The sequence below is a fragment of the Chenopodium quinoa genome, unplaced genomic scaffold (assembly GCF_001683475.1).
Source record: "Chenopodium quinoa cultivar QQ74 unplaced genomic scaffold, ASM168347v1, whole genome shotgun sequence".
Lineage (NCBI taxonomy): Eukaryota > Viridiplantae > Streptophyta > Magnoliopsida > Caryophyllales > Amaranthaceae > Chenopodium > Chenopodium quinoa.
Window position 1 is genome coordinate 7,680,458 of NW_018745024.1, and position 20,694 is coordinate 7,701,151.

General features: G+C 36.4%; 2 protein-coding genes across 3 annotated transcripts; both read left to right on the top strand.

The window, feature by feature from the left end:
- Nucleotides 1-8,140: 8,140 nt before the first annotated feature.
- Nucleotides 8,141-20,374, top strand: LOC110708467. Of its 2 annotated transcripts, none has more exons than XM_021886594.1 (13): nucleotides 8,141-8,524; nucleotides 9,886-9,979; nucleotides 13,969-14,272; nucleotides 14,360-14,595; nucleotides 14,684-14,962; nucleotides 16,576-17,028; nucleotides 17,112-17,381; nucleotides 17,460-17,788; nucleotides 17,893-18,084; nucleotides 18,192-18,308; nucleotides 18,413-18,494; nucleotides 18,574-18,675; nucleotides 20,134-20,374. In XM_021886594.1, exons 6-13 carry the CDS (start codon nucleotides 16,795-16,797, stop codon nucleotides 20,233-20,235), a joined length of 1,428 nt encoding a protein of 475 aa, XP_021742286.1. In that variant the 5' UTR covers nucleotides 8,141-8,524; nucleotides 9,886-9,979; nucleotides 13,969-14,272; nucleotides 14,360-14,595; nucleotides 14,684-14,962; nucleotides 16,576-16,794; the 3' UTR covers nucleotides 20,236-20,374. The 2 variants fall into 2 exon arrangements, with proteins under 2 accessions (XP_021742286.1, XP_021742287.1); XM_021886595.1 differs by having other exon boundaries at nucleotides 14,366-14,595.
- On the top strand, nucleotides 10,525-11,430 carry LOC110708885. Its single transcript, XM_021887108.1, has one exon. It carries the CDS (start codon nucleotides 10,525-10,527, stop codon nucleotides 11,428-11,430), a length of 906 nt encoding a protein of 301 aa, XP_021742800.1.
- Nucleotides 20,375-20,694: the final 320 nt, after the last annotated feature.

The following is a 20,694-nucleotide window of genomic DNA, read 5'->3' on the forward strand; positions in this document are numbered from 1 at the left end:
CTTCCACATAAGTTTAACGCCACTGACATCCCTAAATTCAAGGCAACAGATAACCCTTACTTCCATCTAAGAGCTTTTGAAACAATAATGAACATTAAGGGTATCGATAAGAAGGGTTTTCCCTCTTTGTTCCCACTATATCTTGAAACCGTTTGCCAACAATGGTTTTTCTCCCTTGACAAGGAAAAAAACCTCTACCTGGGAATCAATAGTGAACGCTTTCGTTGATAGGTACAAGTGCAATATTCAAGTTGAAACCGACCATAGACAACTTGAGAAGCTAAGACAAAAATAGAATGAAGGCTTTACTTCTTTCTTTAATAAGTGGAGGGAAACTTCCGCCAAGATGATTGAGGTCCCCACTGAAAAAGAATCCGTGAGAATGTTTATCAAAAATCTCCAAGAAAAGTATTCAAAGCACTTAAAATATCAACACAACTTGAATACTTTCAAGTCCGTCTATGACATAGGTATCGAGATCGAAGATGACCTCGCAAAGCAAAAAGCTAGTAACAATAGCAACCACGGTGGCTGAAAGGAAAGAAGAGCGACAATCCTTCTTCTTCCGAAAACGCCCACTCTAGTAATAATGGTAGTACCTTTGACCATAATGATGTCTTAGCCATGGACAATCCAGGATCTAAAAGGAAACCCAGGCGAGAGTTCACATCCATTGGAATGACCTACGATGCTGCTTTCGATCGTGTCTATGATCGAGGATTAATCAAACCTATTGGCCCTACCGAGGATCCAACACCAGAAAATCGATCTTCGAGATGGAATCCAAATTCCTATTGCAAGTACCATCGAGGAAACGGTCATACTACTGATGAATGCTACAGTTTTCAAAACCTCATTCAAAATCTCATAGAGGCAAATAAGATCCCATCGCCTCTAGCTAGCGAGAAGACTGGATGATGTTGGAGCAAACAACACAAGACAAGAGGCGAGCTTCAATGACAAGATTTCATGACCTCTTTTTCTATTTCTTTTTCATTTTTTCCTTTCCCCAATAAGTCTAGCATAGGTACCTTTTCTTTTCCTTTAGAATATTTTTGTAGTTTTTCTTTTCTTTTCCCTTTTTAATAAAATGAGCATTTATTTCCTTATATATGATCATTTCATTACATTGCATTAAAAAAAAAAAAAACATGTCGAATTAAGCACAAGATATACCAATGATTTAAGGCACACCTTTGTAGCCACATCATATCTCCTTTCACCTTTCAAATATACATTCTTTTCTCATAAGCCACTTTGAGCCTCGTCTAACGATAGACCTCTTTTTTTCAACCTACATCTACCTAACCTTGGGATGGGATGGTGTGTAGCTTGTGCAATTCTAAGCTTGAGTGATTTCAAAAGATCAAAATAAATAGCAAAAAAATAAATAAAAGTGTACAAAAGGGCAAGTGTTCCAATGTATTTGATATGAAAATATATTTGATAAGAACACGTCTCAAATTGCGTCTCTTATCGAGTGCTCGGTACCGTGCCTGAGAAACATGAATGCCAAGTGAGTGATAGACCGCATGATCGAGATTGCTCACACTTGTAAAAATGAAATAAATGCTAAAGCAAAAGAGAGCTAAAAAACAGTAGAAACTCAAGCATGAAAATACAAAGATTCAGAAGCAAGGTTGCACACCTTGGGGGCTTATCTAGGGTCTTGAGCTTTTATCCCCTTCTTCTTCAGCCTTTAGCCTAACCACGTTACAACCCTCAAAAGACCTTTTTGAGGTATACACACACTTGTGCGAGGTTTGGCTAGAGCTACGTTCGGCCTGATTCCTAACGGATACGTAGGCAACCTCACATCGAGGTGCGGCCGTAATAAACATGCATTCATATTCACATTCACACACTTGCACCATGATCATATCAAGGAATCTCCAATGCTCATCCCTTTTCACTTAGAGCTAGACTTGGGGGCTTGGTCCTTACATCATTAGCTTACCTAGCCTAAGAGTCACCATTATTTGGCTCTTCTACCAATATGTTTTTCCACACACTTAGCTCTTGTGGCCTAGCTTTAGTGTCACTATCACACACTGCACAGATACATGACCAAATATACTTCCCTTTAGGAACACTTTGTCATGAAATCTTAACACAACGTTGAAGCATACCTTATCATATCAACATCACCCATAATTGTCATTGCATCACGAAGTATGAAGTGCTTAGCCTCTGTGCCTAAGATACCCAAATACTTTCATCATTGAGTCAACCATTGAGATAGCCTAGGATGGATTAATCCTTGCACCTTGAGAGATAGTATCAAATGACATTTGACTAAGCTCATTCAACATGCATCTTCAAACTTCGCTTCCTTTTTTTTTCTCCGGGAGAAAGTCGGTACTCTCCACAAAAATGACAGAAATTTTTTGCATTTTTCGAGTCGCATAATCAACACTATGCACACACGGGTCATGATTCTAACACATGTGTCATTTCACTTCGAGTCGAGTCAACCTCGAGTCAGTCAATCATATCGAGTCAAGTTTATACCTTAAGTCGTGTCAAGCCGATGAGTTAAGCTACATTAAGCCTTAGGTCAACCCTAAGATAATTAAAGAAATTGCCAAAGTTATATAGTCAAAAATAAATACAGGTGTAGCAGAATAGGGAAGACCCTATCACAGCGTTCGGCGACAGAATCAATTCTTGGTGCCTGAAATATCTCAACAACAACAGAGCTCGAAGCCTCTCAGAAAGGTGATTTCGACTTCATACATCAATTTTGGGTTCCTTGGTACGCCAGTTAGCCCCTATAAGCAATTTGACATGATTAAGTAGTCAGTTTGACTACAATCACAATAAGTGGTCGACCTGATGAAAGATCGTCTCACTTAGCTTAAAGCGCCTAATCACGGAGACACCGACATACTGGTTTTAGCGGAATAAAGTTCAGGCGAGCTTTAGATATCGACAAACATTGGTCTTCGGAAATTTTTCTTCAGAACATTATCGCAACAAACATTAAAGCACCGAAGCACTTTTACTCCAGAGACGCGTGGGCATTTCATCAAAGCTCTTTTGTTCAGAGACGCGTGGACATTTCATTCAAACTCTTTTGTTCAGAGACGCGTGGACAATATTTTTCAAGCTCTTTTGTTCAGAGACGCGTAGACAATCCTTTTCAAGCTCTTTTGTTCAGAGACGCGTGGACAATCCTTTTCAAGCTCTTTTGTTCAGAGACGCGTGAACATTTCTTTCAAGCTCTATTGTTCAGAGACGCGTGGACATATCATCAAAGATCTTTGCTCCAGAGATGCGTGGGCATATTATTCAAGCTCTTTTGTTCAGAGACGCGTGGACATTTCCTATTTTCAAGCTCTTTTGCTCAGAGACGCGTGGGCATCATATTATTAAACTCTTTGTTCAGAGGCGCGTGAACATAAAAATAAAGACGCTCTTTGTTCAGAGGCGCGTGGACATATCAAGAAGAAGCTCTTTGTTCAGAGACGAGTGAACATCGAAACAACAAGGTGGCGTTCCCTAGATTGTGGAGAGTTGTCACAAACAACTGAGGATTGTTTCAGCAGAAGCAATCTTCGATGGTATTCCCTTGGACGCGGAATATTATCATTGCGGAGGAGGATCGTTTCAGGCGAAGAAATCTTCTAATTTGGAAGAAGTTACGGGCGTAGCGGTTTTCAAGCGGGATGGCGTTCTCTAGCTTGCAGGAGGTCATCAAAACAAATCGGTTACTTTCAGAGACGTGTGCTCGACGGTGCAAGATACGCGTTTCTTAACTCTTATATATGTTTAACTAATGCTAGTTTTGCAGGTATCGGCGTAACAAGATTGATTTAGGATCGCAGAACGTTCTAAATCATTCTCCGTCCCTATCGATACTTTGACTTTTGTTTTCGAAACTCGCGTTTCTCCAAACTCAGTCAAAGTGGGGGCTTCTGTAGACACCCATTTGTGTCTCCCCAAAACCAAACCCGGTGATGAGTACCCTTCACGTCGAATCATAATCGAATGAAACGAAAGTGTGGAAAGGTCTAGTGTTGCGGAAAGTTTTAATTTCTTTTCTCTTCTCTCTGTTTTTGAAAACTTATTTTAAGAAAATAGCCAATCCAGGTTAGTCCATGATATGGGTCCAATAATGGTGTAGATGGATGGGTCTTGCAAAGACCTTTCCAACGATATATTATAAGCCCAATTCCGATGAATATTGAGGAAGTTATGGCCAAAATACTAAACTGGACCCGGTTTGAGCTTTATGTACGGCCCAATGATCTAGGGGTGGGCCTAATACGATTTATCATTCCTAATGCAATAAGGAATGGTTTTAGTCTTCTAGAATCTTCTAGAAGGTTCTTTTCATTCCTAATTCAATTAGCATTGATAAGTTGACTTTGTTGACTTTTCAGAGTTTTAATCAAGATCAAATAGCATTTTCGAAGAAATTATATTATTTTATCTTCCAGTACAGGAAACTTATCGGATTTTCGAAAACGCATTAGAATCAAGACTGGCGTCCAACCCAAGGCCTTGGCGCCTGGAACCAGGCTTGGCGCCAAGCGCTAGCCACTGGTGCCTGGCGCCAGCTAGCCAGGGTTGGCGCCAATCCTGTTTTGCGATCTTCAGACTCTGTTTTGTTAAATTATCTTTTATGGCAGATTTTCTCTATAAATATCGTATCAAAAACTCCGTTTTCATTCACGAATTCATCATTCATCATCTACATTCACCAATTCTCTCATTCTCAAATATTCTTTAGCATTCTTTTCTTTCTTTAATTCTTTCTTGCTTTTTCATACAAAATTCCGCATTCACAAGATCTATAAACACCTAGCCATATTCGAAGTTGCCTTCGCCCTAAACGTGAAAAGTTTTAATTTATGAGGGTTTGGTCCCAAATCTCTATTTAAATTATTTAATTTAATTGTTTTGTTTATTATTTTCCTTGAAGTTACTAACGTGTGTATTTTGTTATTAGAAACAGGTACGAGGCATCAAAGTAAGTACTTCAATTGATTAATTGATATTATGATGTAGAAATCATGTTTATATTGTTATTATGATATTCCTAGTATCATGCCTAGGATCTTGCTATTTTTATTATGCTTTAATATTAACATGAACATGATTATGATTATAATTGTTATAATTTTATGATGATTATTATTATTATCATGATTATTGATTATGTTGCTTGATGCTTATTCTTTATTGCTTGATCACACCTTTGATGCATGTTTAAAGGGAATTGGTACTTGTAATCATGCTTAATAAGATAATTAATAATCTTGTTAGGGTTAATTATGATTATAAATTCAAGTGATCGCCAATAATAGTTTATTTGTGCATTAAATTCAACCAACATAGATTAAACAGGTTTAGGGTTAATCATATTGATTGTATGTTAATCAGAAAGCGCACATGAATACGATCAGAATAAAGTAGAGGCCTATTATTAGGGCAGGTTCAATCTCTTTTAGGTTGGATTTGTACCTTCATCCCCGGACTCTTATTTGGTTCTAGACCTTATGGAGTTGACGATCTCTTGGATCGTTAAGGGGTGTAACCTTCATCCTATGAACGGTTTACAAGTTCCTTAAAAACTTGTTGGCGACTCTTTTGCTCTATCTTCTTCCCTTTTGGACGCCACCGTACTTTAGTGTATGATCATAGTGGGGTTCAAGCTAGTGGGATTTTAAAGGCTTGAAACTATTCCCCACAGGTATTGAGATACAACTCTTACAATTAAACTCTCAAAATAAAAGAAAAGAAAATAGTGGAATAAATTACAAGGAGGAGATTAACTAGGGAGATTAGTGTAAATGGATGAGTAATTTTGTGAATGGGTAAATTTGTATAATGGAGGTTGAATGTATATTGGTTGGATCCCTTAATATGAGCCAAACTCCAACTATTTATAGTTGGTTAGGTCGGTGGAAATGGATGCCCCAAGATGTATGAAGAATTCTCTAGATTTGCTTGCATGATAATACACTATTAGAAAAAGCTCATTTACCGATGGGAATTACCGATGGCCTTTAATATCCATCGATAAAGATGAAATTTACCGATAGTTTTTCTAAGCCATCGGTATTTAGAGAAACACTGATGGCCTAGCTATCGATATATTTTTTCCGATAGCTTTCGTCCATCGGAATATTATTTTTTTAAAAAAGATTATTTAATTTTTTTACCGATGGTTAAAAGCCGTCGGTAAAACAAAAATACCGATTGTCTTAGACCATCAGTATTTTACCGATGGCTAAAAGCCATCGGTAATTTTTTAAAAAACAAAAAAAAAAAAAAAAAAAACAAATTTTTTTTGTAATCCTAAAATCTTAAGGAACCCTAATTTTTTTTCCAGTCGAATTAGCCTCTCTCCTCTCATTTCTCTTCTCTCTCCTCACGCCTCTCCTCCCCTTGTCCTCTCTCTTTTCTCCTCCTTCTCTTTTGCTTCCACTGCTCTCCATCTCCTATCAGGCGCGGATCTATTAAGGTGCACAGTGAGTCACGTGACTCACCAGCACAAAAAAAAAAACTAAGAGACCGCCTATTATAGATAGGCGGTCTCTTTGCTGCTTCTATTTGTGATTAGCCCACTGTCAGTTTTTTAAATATCAAAGAGACCACCTATTAAAATATCAGATAGGTGGTCTCTTTGTTTCTTCTATTGCCACCACGTCATTAGAGACCTGTTATCTAGATAACAGGTCTCTTTTTGTCAAAATAATTTTTTCCCCTGCTTTCATATTTCATTAAAGAGACCTGTTATATTTAAGAACCGGTCTCTTAAGTCATCTAACTTTTTTTTTTTTACAATTCTTGTTTTTAAGTGAAAGATCATAAAGTTAGTTTAATGTAATAGTTTTATAGTATGTATTTTTAGATCCTATTTTTGGATTGAAATCATTTTGGGGAAATATAATTTTTTTTATATAATTTTTGGATTGAAACAAGTGATCAATTATTGATGGTGACTCATAAGTTCAAAAATCCTAGATCCGCCACTGTCTCCTATCTCCTATTTTAGCACTCTTTTTTTCACCATCTTCTCCCTCATCAAAACCACCACCACCATAATGACCCATTGACTTTCCTTATGAATTTATGTGGTTACTAGCATCACAATCAAGAGCATTTACTTTTAAATCGAAGTTTACGGTTTTTTTTTGTTCAATCTCGACCATGAAAACCAGATCTGGAATTTTCATGGTCGAGTTTGACCATTAAAACCCAAAACATGTGAAATATCATAAGGTATGTTGATTTTTATTTAAGATTGTGGGTTACTTTCATTTTTGTATGGTTTAAATTTTGACTACATTGTTGGATTTATTTTGGTTGATTTCGTTGATTGTTGTATAATTTTTGTGGGTGTAATTTTGATTTCGTAGGTTGATTTTTGTCGTGGGTTTAATTTTGATTTCGTGGGTTGATTTTTGTGGGTTTAAATTTGATTTTTTGGATTAATTTTTGTGAATTTGTTTAATATTGTGGGTTGATTTTTATGGGATTCATTTTTGTGGGTTTTTTTTTTCATTTTTTTTTCCAGATCTACAATTTGTATATTTTTTCTTTGTTTTCTTGAATTTGTTGGTGATTTTTGGTTGGTGGTGGTAGGTGGTTTACGGTGGCTGATGGTCTTAAGTGGTGGTTGGTGGTTCACGGTGGTTGGAGGTGAAAAGGGATGTGGTTGACGCTGCGGTGAGAGGTTTTAGGTGGTGGTTGCAAGTGGTTTAGGCGAAGGTGAGAGCTGTTAGGGTTAGTAGAGGGTAGGGGCACTAGTGGAAAAAATCTTATTTGTAACAAGCTATTCGTAACGGACATATGATTTTCCGTTACAATTTAGTCATCCGTAACGGGCAAATTCAATGTCCGTTACAAAAAAGTTGTGAAATGGGCAGGAAAAGGGTTATTCGTAACGGACAAATTGGTTCCCCTTACGAAAAAGTTGTTATTCGTAACGGACATATTGATGCCCGTTACGAATAAGGACTTATTTGTAACAGGCATTATTCTGCCCGTTACGATTAAGTAACTAATCGTAACCAACAAAGATTGCCCGTTACAAATAGAAAAGTCAACAGAATTTTGACCTTGTTATTTGTAACTAACATAGGGTGTCCGTTACGAATAAAGTTTTAAAGTAAGCCCTAAATTTTCACTTTCCCCTTTCTCACTCCCTCTGTCAAAAAAATTCCTCTTTCTCTCTCCATTATTGAAGCAGCTCCCGCGCGTTTTGCTCCTCTCATTCTCACTCTTCTCCTCCATTGAAGCGCACTTTGAGTTCTCCATTATTGAAGCGCACTCCGAGTTCTCCATTATTGAAGCGCACTCCGAGTTCTCCTTTGAAGCGCACTCCGAGTTCTCCATTGAAGCGCACTCCGAGTTCTCCATTGAAGCGCACTCCGAGTTCTCCATTGAAGCGCACTCCGAGTTCTCCATTAGTGAAGCGCACTCCGAGTTCTCCATTGAAGCGCTGTATGAGTTCTCCATTGAAGCGTTGTCTGAGTTCTCCATTGAAGCGCTCATAGTTCTCCATTAAAGCGTACTCTTTCTCTGTCCTCCCCCAATTTCGTAACCCTTGTTTCAGTTTGCTTAATTGCAATTACTGAATTATAGGTTTTATTTTTTTTTCCCCAAATTAATTGATTGATTTTACTATTTTCCATTTGTTTTGGGTTTTATTATGTTTTAGTTTAAAAGCCTTTGAATTTTGAGCTAAATATGAATTAATTGATACTTTAAAAGAAGGACAGTTTGGATGTGATTACCACTGGGCACAAAAAGAAGCATTGGCATCTTTGTGTTTCGAAACCATATACATTGTTATATGTATGATCTATGTATACAAGTATTAACTTTCTTGTACTGTTTGTTTTCATGTTTTCCTGATCCTCCTGCTTTAAGTAGATTTTTGAAGTAGTATAAGTTCTTGTTTGAGATAGGGTGGTGGTAATTATTGTGTGCTTTAATATTTAGTAGAATGAGCTGAATTAACTCACCAAAGTCCAAAGGATTGTTCTTTTGGATGTAAATCGCACTGTATAGAGCTTAAGAACAAGGATTTCTGTGATGAGAAAGGTGGGAAGCAAGTAGTAACGTTAGTAGGTATAACCGTATAATGGTATAGTTAAAGGAGCACATGGATGGCATGAAGCAGAAGAAATAAAGAGAAAGTTGGGTGTATCTTTTTTTGGTAGGGTAAGTTAATGTTTTGAAATAAGCTTGTTTTAGGGGTTTGTAGATTTATTCTCGTCATCTTTAGATTGAAGCACTTGCTTATATTGTTGTATGGTTGATCAAAGTGCGTAGATTCTTTGTTGATTGGACAGTGTGTTGAGGTCCTGTCTTGTGGTTGGGTATGTAGAGTCTTTTGAAGTTTCTGCTTTTATGTCACCACAATCCTTGCTTGCTTGGTAGGAGGCCAAGGCTAAGTAGCTTCTTATATTACAAGCGCCTTTCCTGCTAATCTGCTATGATTCCTGTGAAAAGATGGCTTTTTATTCTGCACATATTAGGCCTATAATCTTCCAATTTCTTCTAACCCATATCTCAACTGTCCTTCTTTTAAAGTCTGTAGAATCGCATGATAAGCTTTGGATGTGATACTTAGCTTCTTTGGATTTTGAGCTAAGTATGAATTAATTTTGAATTTTGAGCTAAGCATGATAAGCTTTGGATGTGATTACCACTGGGCACAAAAAGATTCTCGCTACACATATTTCAAATAACTTTTGAATGTTATCAAAATAAAAACCTTTACAAAATTGTTATCTGACCCTAAGTTTAAAAGTCTTACTACAGTGATATTCCTGGCCATTTGTTTGGAAATGGAAACTTACTTCTATTTAATTTGATATTTTGATTTTGGTGGGAAATGGGAGTGACTTGAATCTGATGTTTCAGGAGCAGCTCGGTCCTTAGCTCCCTCAACTCCATTAAAGCAGCTCCGTCCTCATTTCAAGATGGTGTTTTGATTCGGCTTAAATCTGACAATTTGGTATGAGTAATTAATTGTTTTGTAGCTTGTTTTTTTTGTTTAATTAGTACATTGCATTGAGAGTTTCTGTCTTATGATTTTTGTTTAATTTTCTTCCAATTTTCTGCCAATTCAAATGTGTTAATATTTATTATGCATTATATTTTCATATGCCTAGATACTCGTTCAAGATTTACTCAGTAGGAGTAAATCTTGAATAGTCCCCGTTTGGGACTGTTCTTGGAATTGTATTCTCACTTAGGATGTAAATGGTTGCTTGTTTTTCGGAAGTAAAGGTAATTTTGTGTTAGCATTCCCTAATGTGTTCTCGGGGTACATATGTAATTAAGAAATTAATTACATCGTGTACTTTGAGAACCATAGGGAAATGCTGCCGAAATTTCCTTAGGGCCGAAAAATGGTCAACCATTTGCTAGTGAGAATACACTTCCAAGGATGGGTTAGGTTGGAGCGATAAGGACCTTTGGAATCATGCATTTGGAATGTGTTGATATGTGATGTTGAATATAATTTGTTTCTTGGGTTTTAATCATACATTTTTAGAAATGGACCGTCGTTGGATGTATAGTGGTTCTCGAACCACACCTGAATACTTAGCCGGGGTCAAAGAGTTCTGTAGAATCGCAGTGCAACACCAATGGAGTACACTCGTTGAACAAAGGCTAACCAAAGCAAGACCTATTTTCTGCCCTTGTCGTGATTGTAACAATGTGAAGAGGTGGGAAGACATTAAGAAAATAGAGGACCATTTGATTATTCGTGGGTTTATGCCAGACTACAGTATTTGGTATTGGCATGGTGAAAAATTTCCTCCCGCGGATAATTCTTCTATTAACGACAATGAAGCTGATGAGAGAGAGCCGAATGGTTTTGATGATAATGAAGTGGGTTTTAATGATGATGTTGAGGAAGACAGGATAAAAGAGATGATAGACGGGTTAGGCGATCATGTTGATGAAGATTCTCATATATATGAGAATGTGTCGAAAGCAGTTGAGACACCGTTGTATCCTGGTTGTTCTAAGTATTCCAAACTTTCTGGGATTTTAACTTTATATAACTTGAAAGCAAAGAGCGGGTGGACCAACACTAGTTTCACTTTGTTGTTGGAAACCCTCTCTGATATGTTTCCAGAAGGAAATGACATTCCTAAGTCGACTTACTATGCGAAGAAGTTGATGTGTCCATTGGGTTTAGAGTACACCAAGATCCATGCATGTCCTAATGATTGTGTGCTATACCGAAAGGAGAATGCAAAATTGGATGCTTGCCCAAAGTGTGGTGTGTCACGATACAAGCGAGAGGGCTTAAATAAGGATCCCTTGAAGTGGCCACCAGCTAAGGTAGTATGGTATCTTCCTATAATACCAAGGTTGAAGCGCCTATTCTCAATTAAGGATGAAGCAAGAAGTTGGTTTGGCATGAAAATGAGAGGAAGAAGGATGGGTTGATCAGACACCCAGCTGATTCGTTGCAATGGAAACACATTGACAAGACATTTTCGGAATTCGGGAAGGAGCCGAGGAACATAAGACTGGCATTAAGTACGGATGGGATGAATCCATTTAGCACTCTTAGTAGTCAACATAGTACATGGCCTGTTCTTCTGTCAATATACAATCTACCTCCTTGGTTGTGCATGAAGCTCAAGTACATCATGTTATCACTTCTAATCCTAGGTCCTAAACAACCTGGCCATGAGATAGATGTTTATTTGGAGCCCCTAATTGACGATTTGAAACTGTTGTGGGATGAAGGTGTTGTGACATTTGATGCTCTTTCGGGTACGAATTTCAGATTAAGAGCCATGGTGTTTTGTACTATTAATGACTTTCCTGCATATGGAAATTTGTCGAGGACAAAAACCATGCCCTATTTGTGAGGATGACATGCAAATTACACGCTTGAAGCATTGGGGGAAGAATGTGTACATGCATACCAGACGATCACTTCGTCGAAATCACCCATACAGGAAGATGAGACTACAATTCGACGGGCATGTTGAGAAGGGAGTGAGTCGTGAGCCATTGACAGGAATTGAAGTGTATGAGAAAATTAAAAATGTTAAGACAATCTTCGGTAAGATGCATAGAGAGATACCGAAGAAGGGTGTGTTGTGGAAAAAAGTGTCTAAGTTGTGGGATCTGCCTTATTGGAAGCACTTGTCGGTTCGACATTGTCTTGATGTTATGCACATTGAAAAAAATGTTTGTGAGGCACTAATTGGGACTTTGTTGAATATCAAAGGAAAGAAAAAGGATGGTGTTAATGTGCGTAGAGACATGAAGGAAGCCAAAATTCGACCTAAGTTATGGGCTGAGGAAAATGAAGCAACAAAAAAAGCATTTTTGCCCCATGCGTGTTATACATTGTCTAGAGAAGAAAAAAGGATCTTTTGTGAGTGTTTGAAAGGAATCAAGGTGCCGACAGGGTATTCGTCAAACATAAGGTGTTTTGTTTCTACTACCGATAAGAAAGTTGTTGGTATGAAGTCCCATGATTGTCATGTGATGATGCAAGTGTTCATGCCAATTGCACCCCGAGGCCTTTTGCCAAAACATGTTAGGCATGCTATTGTGAAGCTTTGCTTGTTTTTCAATGCAATTTGCAGTAAGGTGATAGATCCAAAAACACTCGACAATATGGAATATGATATTGTTGAAACATTATGCAAATTCGAGATGTATTTTCCTCCTTCCTTTTTTGACATAATGACTCACCTTGTTATGCACTTGCCTCGTGAGATAAATGAGTGCAGTCCTGTATTTATGCGTTGGATGTACCCTTATGAGAGGCAAATGGGTACTTTGGCAGATAAGGCAAAGAACAAAGCAAATTCTGAAGGGAGCATCGTGAAAGGGTTCATAGCAGAGGAAGCAGGGAACTATTGTTCAGTGTTTTTAGCTAAGGCTAAAGAAATTGGGATTCCGACTTCTCGTCACGAGGGAAGACTTCAAGGAAAGGGGGGTACAGTAGGTCGAAAATTGGTTAAACCTCCACTTGATCGATATAAGAAAGCCCACCGATTTGTGCTACAAAACCTATCTGCAGTTCATCCATATATTGAAAAACATCTTCGTGAGTTGAAAACTCACAATCCCAGGATTAGCGCCTATGCGTTGATGCAGGAGCATAATCGCCACTTTGTTGAGTGGTTTGAAGGCCAATTGAAGCTTGAATTGAGTAGAGATGAGAATGTTTCTGAAACGATCAAGTGGCTTTCACAAGGTCCACAACCACTTCTGTATACTTATGAGGGTTACGATATCAATGGATTTACTTTTGCCACTTGTCGTCAAGATGAAAAAAGTGTGCAACAAAATAGTGGTGTTGTCGTGGTTGCATCTTCTACTGAATACTCAAGTTCTAGGGATACAAGGCCAGTTGAAGCTACACAGGCATATTACGGTGTCATTCAAGAAATCTGGGAGTTGGATTATGTTGATTTCACAATTCCTTTATTTCGTTGCACATGGGCTGATAACCGTCGTGGTATGAAAACCGATGAGTTATTTGGATTCACCTTGGTTGACTCTAGTCGTTATACTGATGGTGATGAGCCTTTTGTATTAGCCTCACAATCGAAACAAGTATTCTACATCAAGGATAATATAGATCCGCAATGGCGTGTTGTAGTTGAAGGCAAGAGAAAAATTGTGGGTGTGGAAGATGTTGTGGATGAAGAAGAGTATGACCAATTTGATGACATCCGGCCTATAACAATGGGAGTGCAACCTCTACAAGAAGGGGAAGATATTGTTGGTGATGTAGAGTATGATCGTGAGGAAGGGTTAGTGGTTCCTATACCTACAACCAAGGTTTGTGTTATTGTATTCCTTTAACAATAGTATTTTTTTGCAATTAATATTGAATTTATTAAATTGGTATATATCTAAATCATTAATTTCTTTATTGTATAGTATTTACATTAATATGATTTTATTGGTATGATTTTGATTCTATTCTTGTTAATTTCATTCTTTATGTAGGTGTAGGCATACTACAATGGAAGAAAACAGAGACGATCATGATGGACAGGAACAATCTGGTGACATGGATGCCTCCACTTCCCAAGTAAAATCTTCTACAAAAAAGGGACGAGGCCCGTCCAAATCAGTCCAAACAATTACACCCATGTTCCTCGAATTTGATGAGTTTGACATGCCTATTGGAAAGTGGGAATCTGCTTATGGGAAGCAAATTGGTAATTGTGCTCAAAGAGTTAACATTAATGTGAAGGGATATCCGAAGTATGATAAAGTTCAAAAGCAAAACTTGTGGGAGGAGAGTAAGGTAATTACGATATAAATATGGTTTATTGCTCTAAATTTAACGATACTTATAAATAATTATGAATATTAACATTCTCTAATTTTGTAGCGGAAGTTCCACATTGATGATCCCAAGGGTAGTAAAGAGAAGAAGTTCCACGAAGCTGTTGGTGCTAGATTTAGGAAGCACAAGTCTTGGTTAGTTTCACGATTCACTACTAAGGAAACTGCACCTTCGCCTGACTCACCAAGTGCAAACATTAAGCCCTGGGACTTTATGAAGGTTACATCACAGAAGAGCAATGGAAATAGTTTGAGACATATTGCAATACAGATGAATTTAAGGTGTGTAAGATATTATGAAAGTATTTTTCACATATATACTTTATTTCATCTACAATACTACTTACAATAGCTTTCCATTTTGTAATAGGCTCTGAGTGAAAAAGGCAAGGAAAATGCAAAGAATAATAAGCATCGCCACCATCTAGGCTCCAAGAGCTATGAGAGGGCTCGAGTTGATTGGAGTAAGACCAATAGAATTCCAGCAGAATCTTCAAGCACCACAAAGTCCACAACAAGCTGTGTAATGAGTGAAAAGCTTAAAAATCGGTCTCTTTATTGGATTTTGGCCCGTCAAACTCGTAATGCAGATGGATCGTGGGCTATAGACCCAAAGAATGCCGAAACCCAGCAAATAGCCAATGCTATTGTAAGTGTTGTTCTAAGTAACCAAGTATAGTTTTTTTTTTTCAGTTACTTGTTTATACTTTTGAGCTGAAATTACAGATCTTATCAGTTCCGATCAGTTTTGATCAGTTCCGATCAGGTCTGAAATTTCAGTTCTGATCATTTCTGAAATTTCAGTTCTGATCAGTTCTGAAATTTCAGTTATGATCAGTTCTGAACAGTTCCGATCAGTTCTGAAATTTCAGTTCTGATTAGTTGTGCTGTGACCGTTGTGACCCCTTCACCATCTCAATTAGTTGCCTTAGAATAGTGATTGAAATCATAAGAATCGACTAAAGTAGTTTGATCAATTCCGATTAGTTCTGAAATTTCAGTGCCATGAGAAACATCTGAACTTCATTAGGATAACAAATATTTTCTCCATTTATTTCTGACTGAAAATCCAATTTCGAAATAATTCTCTGCTAGTTTAATTTGGATTGTGACCCTTGCAGACCCTAACGATGGCAGGGTCCATATTGGTTTTTATCCATTTTGTTTAAAACCTATTTGGACTTTATATCTAATGAATGTGTTTCAAAATTCATAGTACTGATATAAATCAACATATATTCCGTTTTAGGAAATGAAATCCTTGTTCCTCTTCAGAACTTTCAGTTTCTGTATGGTATTGCTATTACTTATCATCTAAACCTTCCAGAAGTTAAGAACTTTCCTCAAAACCAATTTCATATATTATCTACTTTCAACAGAATTTATCATCCTTCAGTGATGGACTTCTGCTATTTTTTCTCTGATTTTGGTATAAATAAACTTTAAACTGTTTAAGTTGATCAGGAGTGAGTTAACTTTTTGCTCACTAGAATTTTGTAGTATGATTTTTTTTTTCCCTCCCCCATAATTATAGATATGTTTTGTTCAGTATAATTTCAGTTTTGATCAGTTCCGATCACTGAAATTTCAGTTCCGATCAGTTCTGAAATTTCAGTTCCAATCAGTTCTGAAATTTCAGTTCCGATCAATTCCGATCAGTTCTGAAATTTCAGTTCCGATGACTTTCGATCAGTTTTGAAATTTCAGTTCCGATCAGTTCTGAAATTTCAGTTCTGATCAGTTCCGATCACTGAAATTTCAGTTCCGATCAGTTCTGAAATTTCAGTTCTGATCACTTCCGATCAGTTCTGAAATTTCAGTTCCGATGACTTTCAATCAGTTCTGAAATTTCAGTTCCGATCCGTTCTGAAATTTCAGTTCTGATCAGTTCCGATCACTGAAATTTCAGTTCCGATGAGTTCTGAAATTTCATTTCTGATCAATTCCGATCAGTTCTGAAATTTCAGTTCCGATCAGTTCTGAAATTTCAGTTCCGATCAGTTCCGATCACTGAAATTTCAGTTCCGATCAGTTCTGAAATTTCATTTCTGATCAGTTCTGAAATTTCATTTCCGATCAATTCCGATCAGTTCTGAAATTTCAGTTCCGATCAGTTCTGAAATTTCAGTTCTGATCAGTTCTGAAATTTCAGTTTCATCCTATATTAGGTGTGTTTTGATTTTTGTCTATTTATGGATATCATTTTTTTTCAATTCAGGTTCTTGTTCTGCCATATCTTATATATGTTTTTATTTTTAATAGTTGGAAAACTTGCAAAAGAATGATGAAGGAAACAATTCAAGTGATGTTATTGGTATGGATGCCCTCGACAAGGCTTTAGGAAAAAGGGATCACCGCGGGCATGTAAAAGCACTAGGAAGGTGTGGGGTTGGAGTTAGTCACACACAATTATTTGGGAAGGGATACAAAAAGGGTAAATCATCCGGCCAAGGTGGATGCTCATTAGAAGAGTTAGAATAAATGAAAGCTACCCTAACTCAAGAATTTGAGGCGAGGCTAGAAGAAAAGGTTGAAGAGAAGCTTCAAGAGAGGATCGAAGAGAGGATCAAAGAGAGGTTGGAACAACGGGTGGCAATGGAGGTGAAAGCTTATCTCGCCAGTTTACTACCACAGATGACCGGTGACGTGGAGGCATTTCAAGGAATGCAAGTGATGACGAACATGGAGGCAACACAAAGCCCTCGTGTAATAGAGGTATATGTCTTTAACTAATACTAAAGATATGACTTTACATGGTTAACATGTATAATATTGATCGAGTTTTTTGTAATATGTAGGTAGCCACTAAATGTCGCCTAGCATTGAAAGATGAGTACAATCAAAATTTAGTGGTTGTGGCAGATGGAACGGTATATCCTGTTACCGGTGATGTTACGCACAACCTGAAGATGTTACCTGATCATTACAGGGTTAGTGTGGACAACCCTTATCCCGACTGTGCCCTCCTCGATATACCGGTACCGTCTCCCGATGGTGTGACTAAGTTGGGAAAAGCCAAGTCTTCCTTTGTACTATGGCCCATAGACATGGTTTTTTTTTTTGAAGAGGTATATTCTCCACTATTAACATGAAATTCCATCATTTTTGTATACTTTATCTAGACTAATATTCACCTATTTGTAAAGGTTTCACCATCGCCCAAAAAGAAGCATAGATCTCGCCAAAGCAAAGAAGGGGACGATAGTTGTGGTGTGAAATCAAGGCAATCTACCATCAAACCCACAAAATTCCTACCACTTGAAGATAAAATTGTCGATACTTTTGGCGAGGGGTGTGAGTTGTTGTATTGGTTAATGAATTATGATGATGCAAATTATGATACAACATCGGTACTTTTAAAGGCCTCAATGTTTAATTTTGATAGCGACAAACAGATTTGGGTAACCGCTACCGATGTACGTGAATTTCTAAGAGGATCGTGGGCTAATGTTTCATTGATTCATGTTTATATCATGTAGGTTACTTAATCTTCCTTTACTTTGGTTCTTATATTCACTATAGTAATATTTTTAATGCTATAATGCTGATTTTTTTGTTTTCTATGTCTTTATCATGTAGGTATTTAGTAGACAACTTCATCGACCTTTTCAACAGGACTGAGATCACATTCTTTTGTCCTCAACTCATTTCTGAATCTTCAATTGAGAATGCTTACCTAGAAACTTATACATATGTGAAGAATACATTTTTGCATGAAGTAAGAAAGACGGGTAAACGTTGCAAATTCATCGTGGCTCCATATGTCGCAAGGTTCGAAATATGTTTTTTATATTGTCACTAAACTTAATCATATAAATGATATGTTTTTCACCAATTTTCCAATACTCTAACTTGTGTTTTTCTCTTAAATGATGTAGTGGTCATTGGGTTCTTGTGGTGGTCGATCTACAATTAGGTTTAGCTTATGAGTTTGACTCTATAAAGCTACCTAAAGAAAATCCCCGAAAATTGAAAATTGCCGAGATTATGATGACGTGAGCCTCAACCTTGAAATTATGCCCTAATTTCTATATCATTTTTGTATGTGGTGTTGTAGATTATTTTGTTCTAAGTGTTAGAATATATATTATTTTTGTAGGGCTTATAAAGTATATCGGGCGAATCTCACAGGGAGTGAATTGAAATCACAAAGGCAAAAATTGCAATTCATACAAATGGAGGTAAATAAATCTCACCCCATATTGTTATACATTGTTCACTTTGAAAACAAAATTTTTAACTATTTGTTATATATACTAGTGTGCTCAACAACAAGGAGGTGTTGAATGTGGCTACTACATTATGAGATACATGTATGAGATTGTTACTTCTCACTTGGAGTGCAAAGGTGTCTTAGAAGAGGTTAGTAGTTTTTTTTTTGCAAATTTTGAAACCTTTTTAGCTCTATACGCTCCCAAAAGTAAGATAATGGTCAATTGTTATTGATTTCAATTTATAAAAACCAAAATATAAGGTAATTAAGGATGTTTAGTATTATATTGTGTTAATTTGAACCAATACATGAAAGATGGGAAAGGTAGAAGTCCCTTAGGCAATTTTGAAGCCTTTTTGGCTCTATACGCTCCTAGAAGTGAGTAAATGGTTACTTTTCATTGATTTCAATTCATAAAAACCAAAATATAAGGTAATTAAGGATGTTTAGTATTATATTGTGTTAATTTGAACCAATACATGAAAGATGGGAAAGGTAGAAGTCCCTTAGGCAATTTTGGAGCCTTTTTGGCTCTATACGCTCCTAGAAGTGAGTAAATGGTTACTTATCATTGATTTCAATTCATAGAAACCAAAATATAAGGTAATTAAGGATGTTTAGTATTATATTGTATTAATTTGAACAAATACTTGAAAGATGGGAAAGGTAGAAGGCCCTTAGGCAATTTTAAAGCGTTTTTGGCTCTATATGCTCCCAAAAGTGAGATAGTGGTCAATTTTCATTGATTTCAATTCATAGAAACCAAAAAATAAGATAATTAAGGATGTTATGTGTTATATTGTGTTAATTTGAACAAATACTTGAAAGATGGGAAAGGTAGAAGTCCCTTAGACAATTTTGAAGCGTTTTTGGCTCTATAAGCTCCCAAGAGTGAGAGTAGATAATGGTCAATTTTCATTGATTTCAATTCATAAAAACCAAAATATAAGGTAATTAAGGATGTTTAGTATTATATTGTGTTAATTTGAACCAATACATGAAAGATGGGAAAGGTAGAAGTCCCTTAGGCAATTTTGAAGCCTTTTTAGCTCTATACGCTCCTAGAAATGAGTAAATGGTTACTTTTCATTGATTTCAATTCATAAAAACCAAAATATAAGGTAATTAAGGATGTTTAGTATTATATTGTGTTAATTTGAACAAATACTTGAAAGATGGGAAAGGTAGAAAGCCCTTAGGTAATTTTGAAGCGTTTTTGGCTCTATACGCTCCCAAGAGTGAGATAGTGGTCAATTTTCATTGATTTCAATTCATAGATACCAAAAAATAATATAATTAAGGATGTTATGTGTTACATTGTGTTAATTTGAACCAATACTTGAAAGATGGGAAAGATAGAAGTCCTTTAGCACAATTTTGAAGCCTTTTTGGCTCTATACGCTCCCAAAAGTGAGTAAATGTTAACTTTTTATTGATTTCAACTCATAGAAATCAAAATATAAGTCAATTAAGGATGTTATGTGTTTTGTTTCTATATTATGAGTTTTATTTCTATAATTTGGTTCATCACATTTATTCTAATGATTGTTTTTATTATGGATTGTTTTTATTTTGTAACCTCTTTCATATGTTTTTTTTTTCAATAGGATTTTTGTCCAAGGACCGCCCCGTATGATGTTGACGAGTTGAAGGTGGTTCGGGAACAATGGGCGCAATACTTTAGAAGTAAATATTTATTGAATGCTTAACTATTAGCTTAGGTAGAACAACGTAATATTTTTAGTGTTGTTGTATATGTTGGATAAATTTATACAAGTTTTTATTTGTAATGTGTTACTACTTCAATTTTTATATTACGTCGTATTAATTTTTACGAAAGATTGTTCGGTATAATTGCTTTTTACAGGAATAGGTATATTATTACAGGTTTTAATTAATATATATTAATTATATATAAATACATGCTGTCGAAATTAAATAAAATGAAAATTTAATTTAATAATTATTTGTAACGGGCAGCAAAATTGTCAGTTACAAATAACCAGTTATTCGTAACGGGCATTTTTGTTGCCCGTTACAAATAAGTGTTAAATTATATAGCATAAACCTCTATTCGTAACGGACATTTAATATGTCAGTTACAAATAATCACTTATTCGTAACGAGCGTTTTATGTGCCTGCACGAATAAGGACTTATTTTAATACA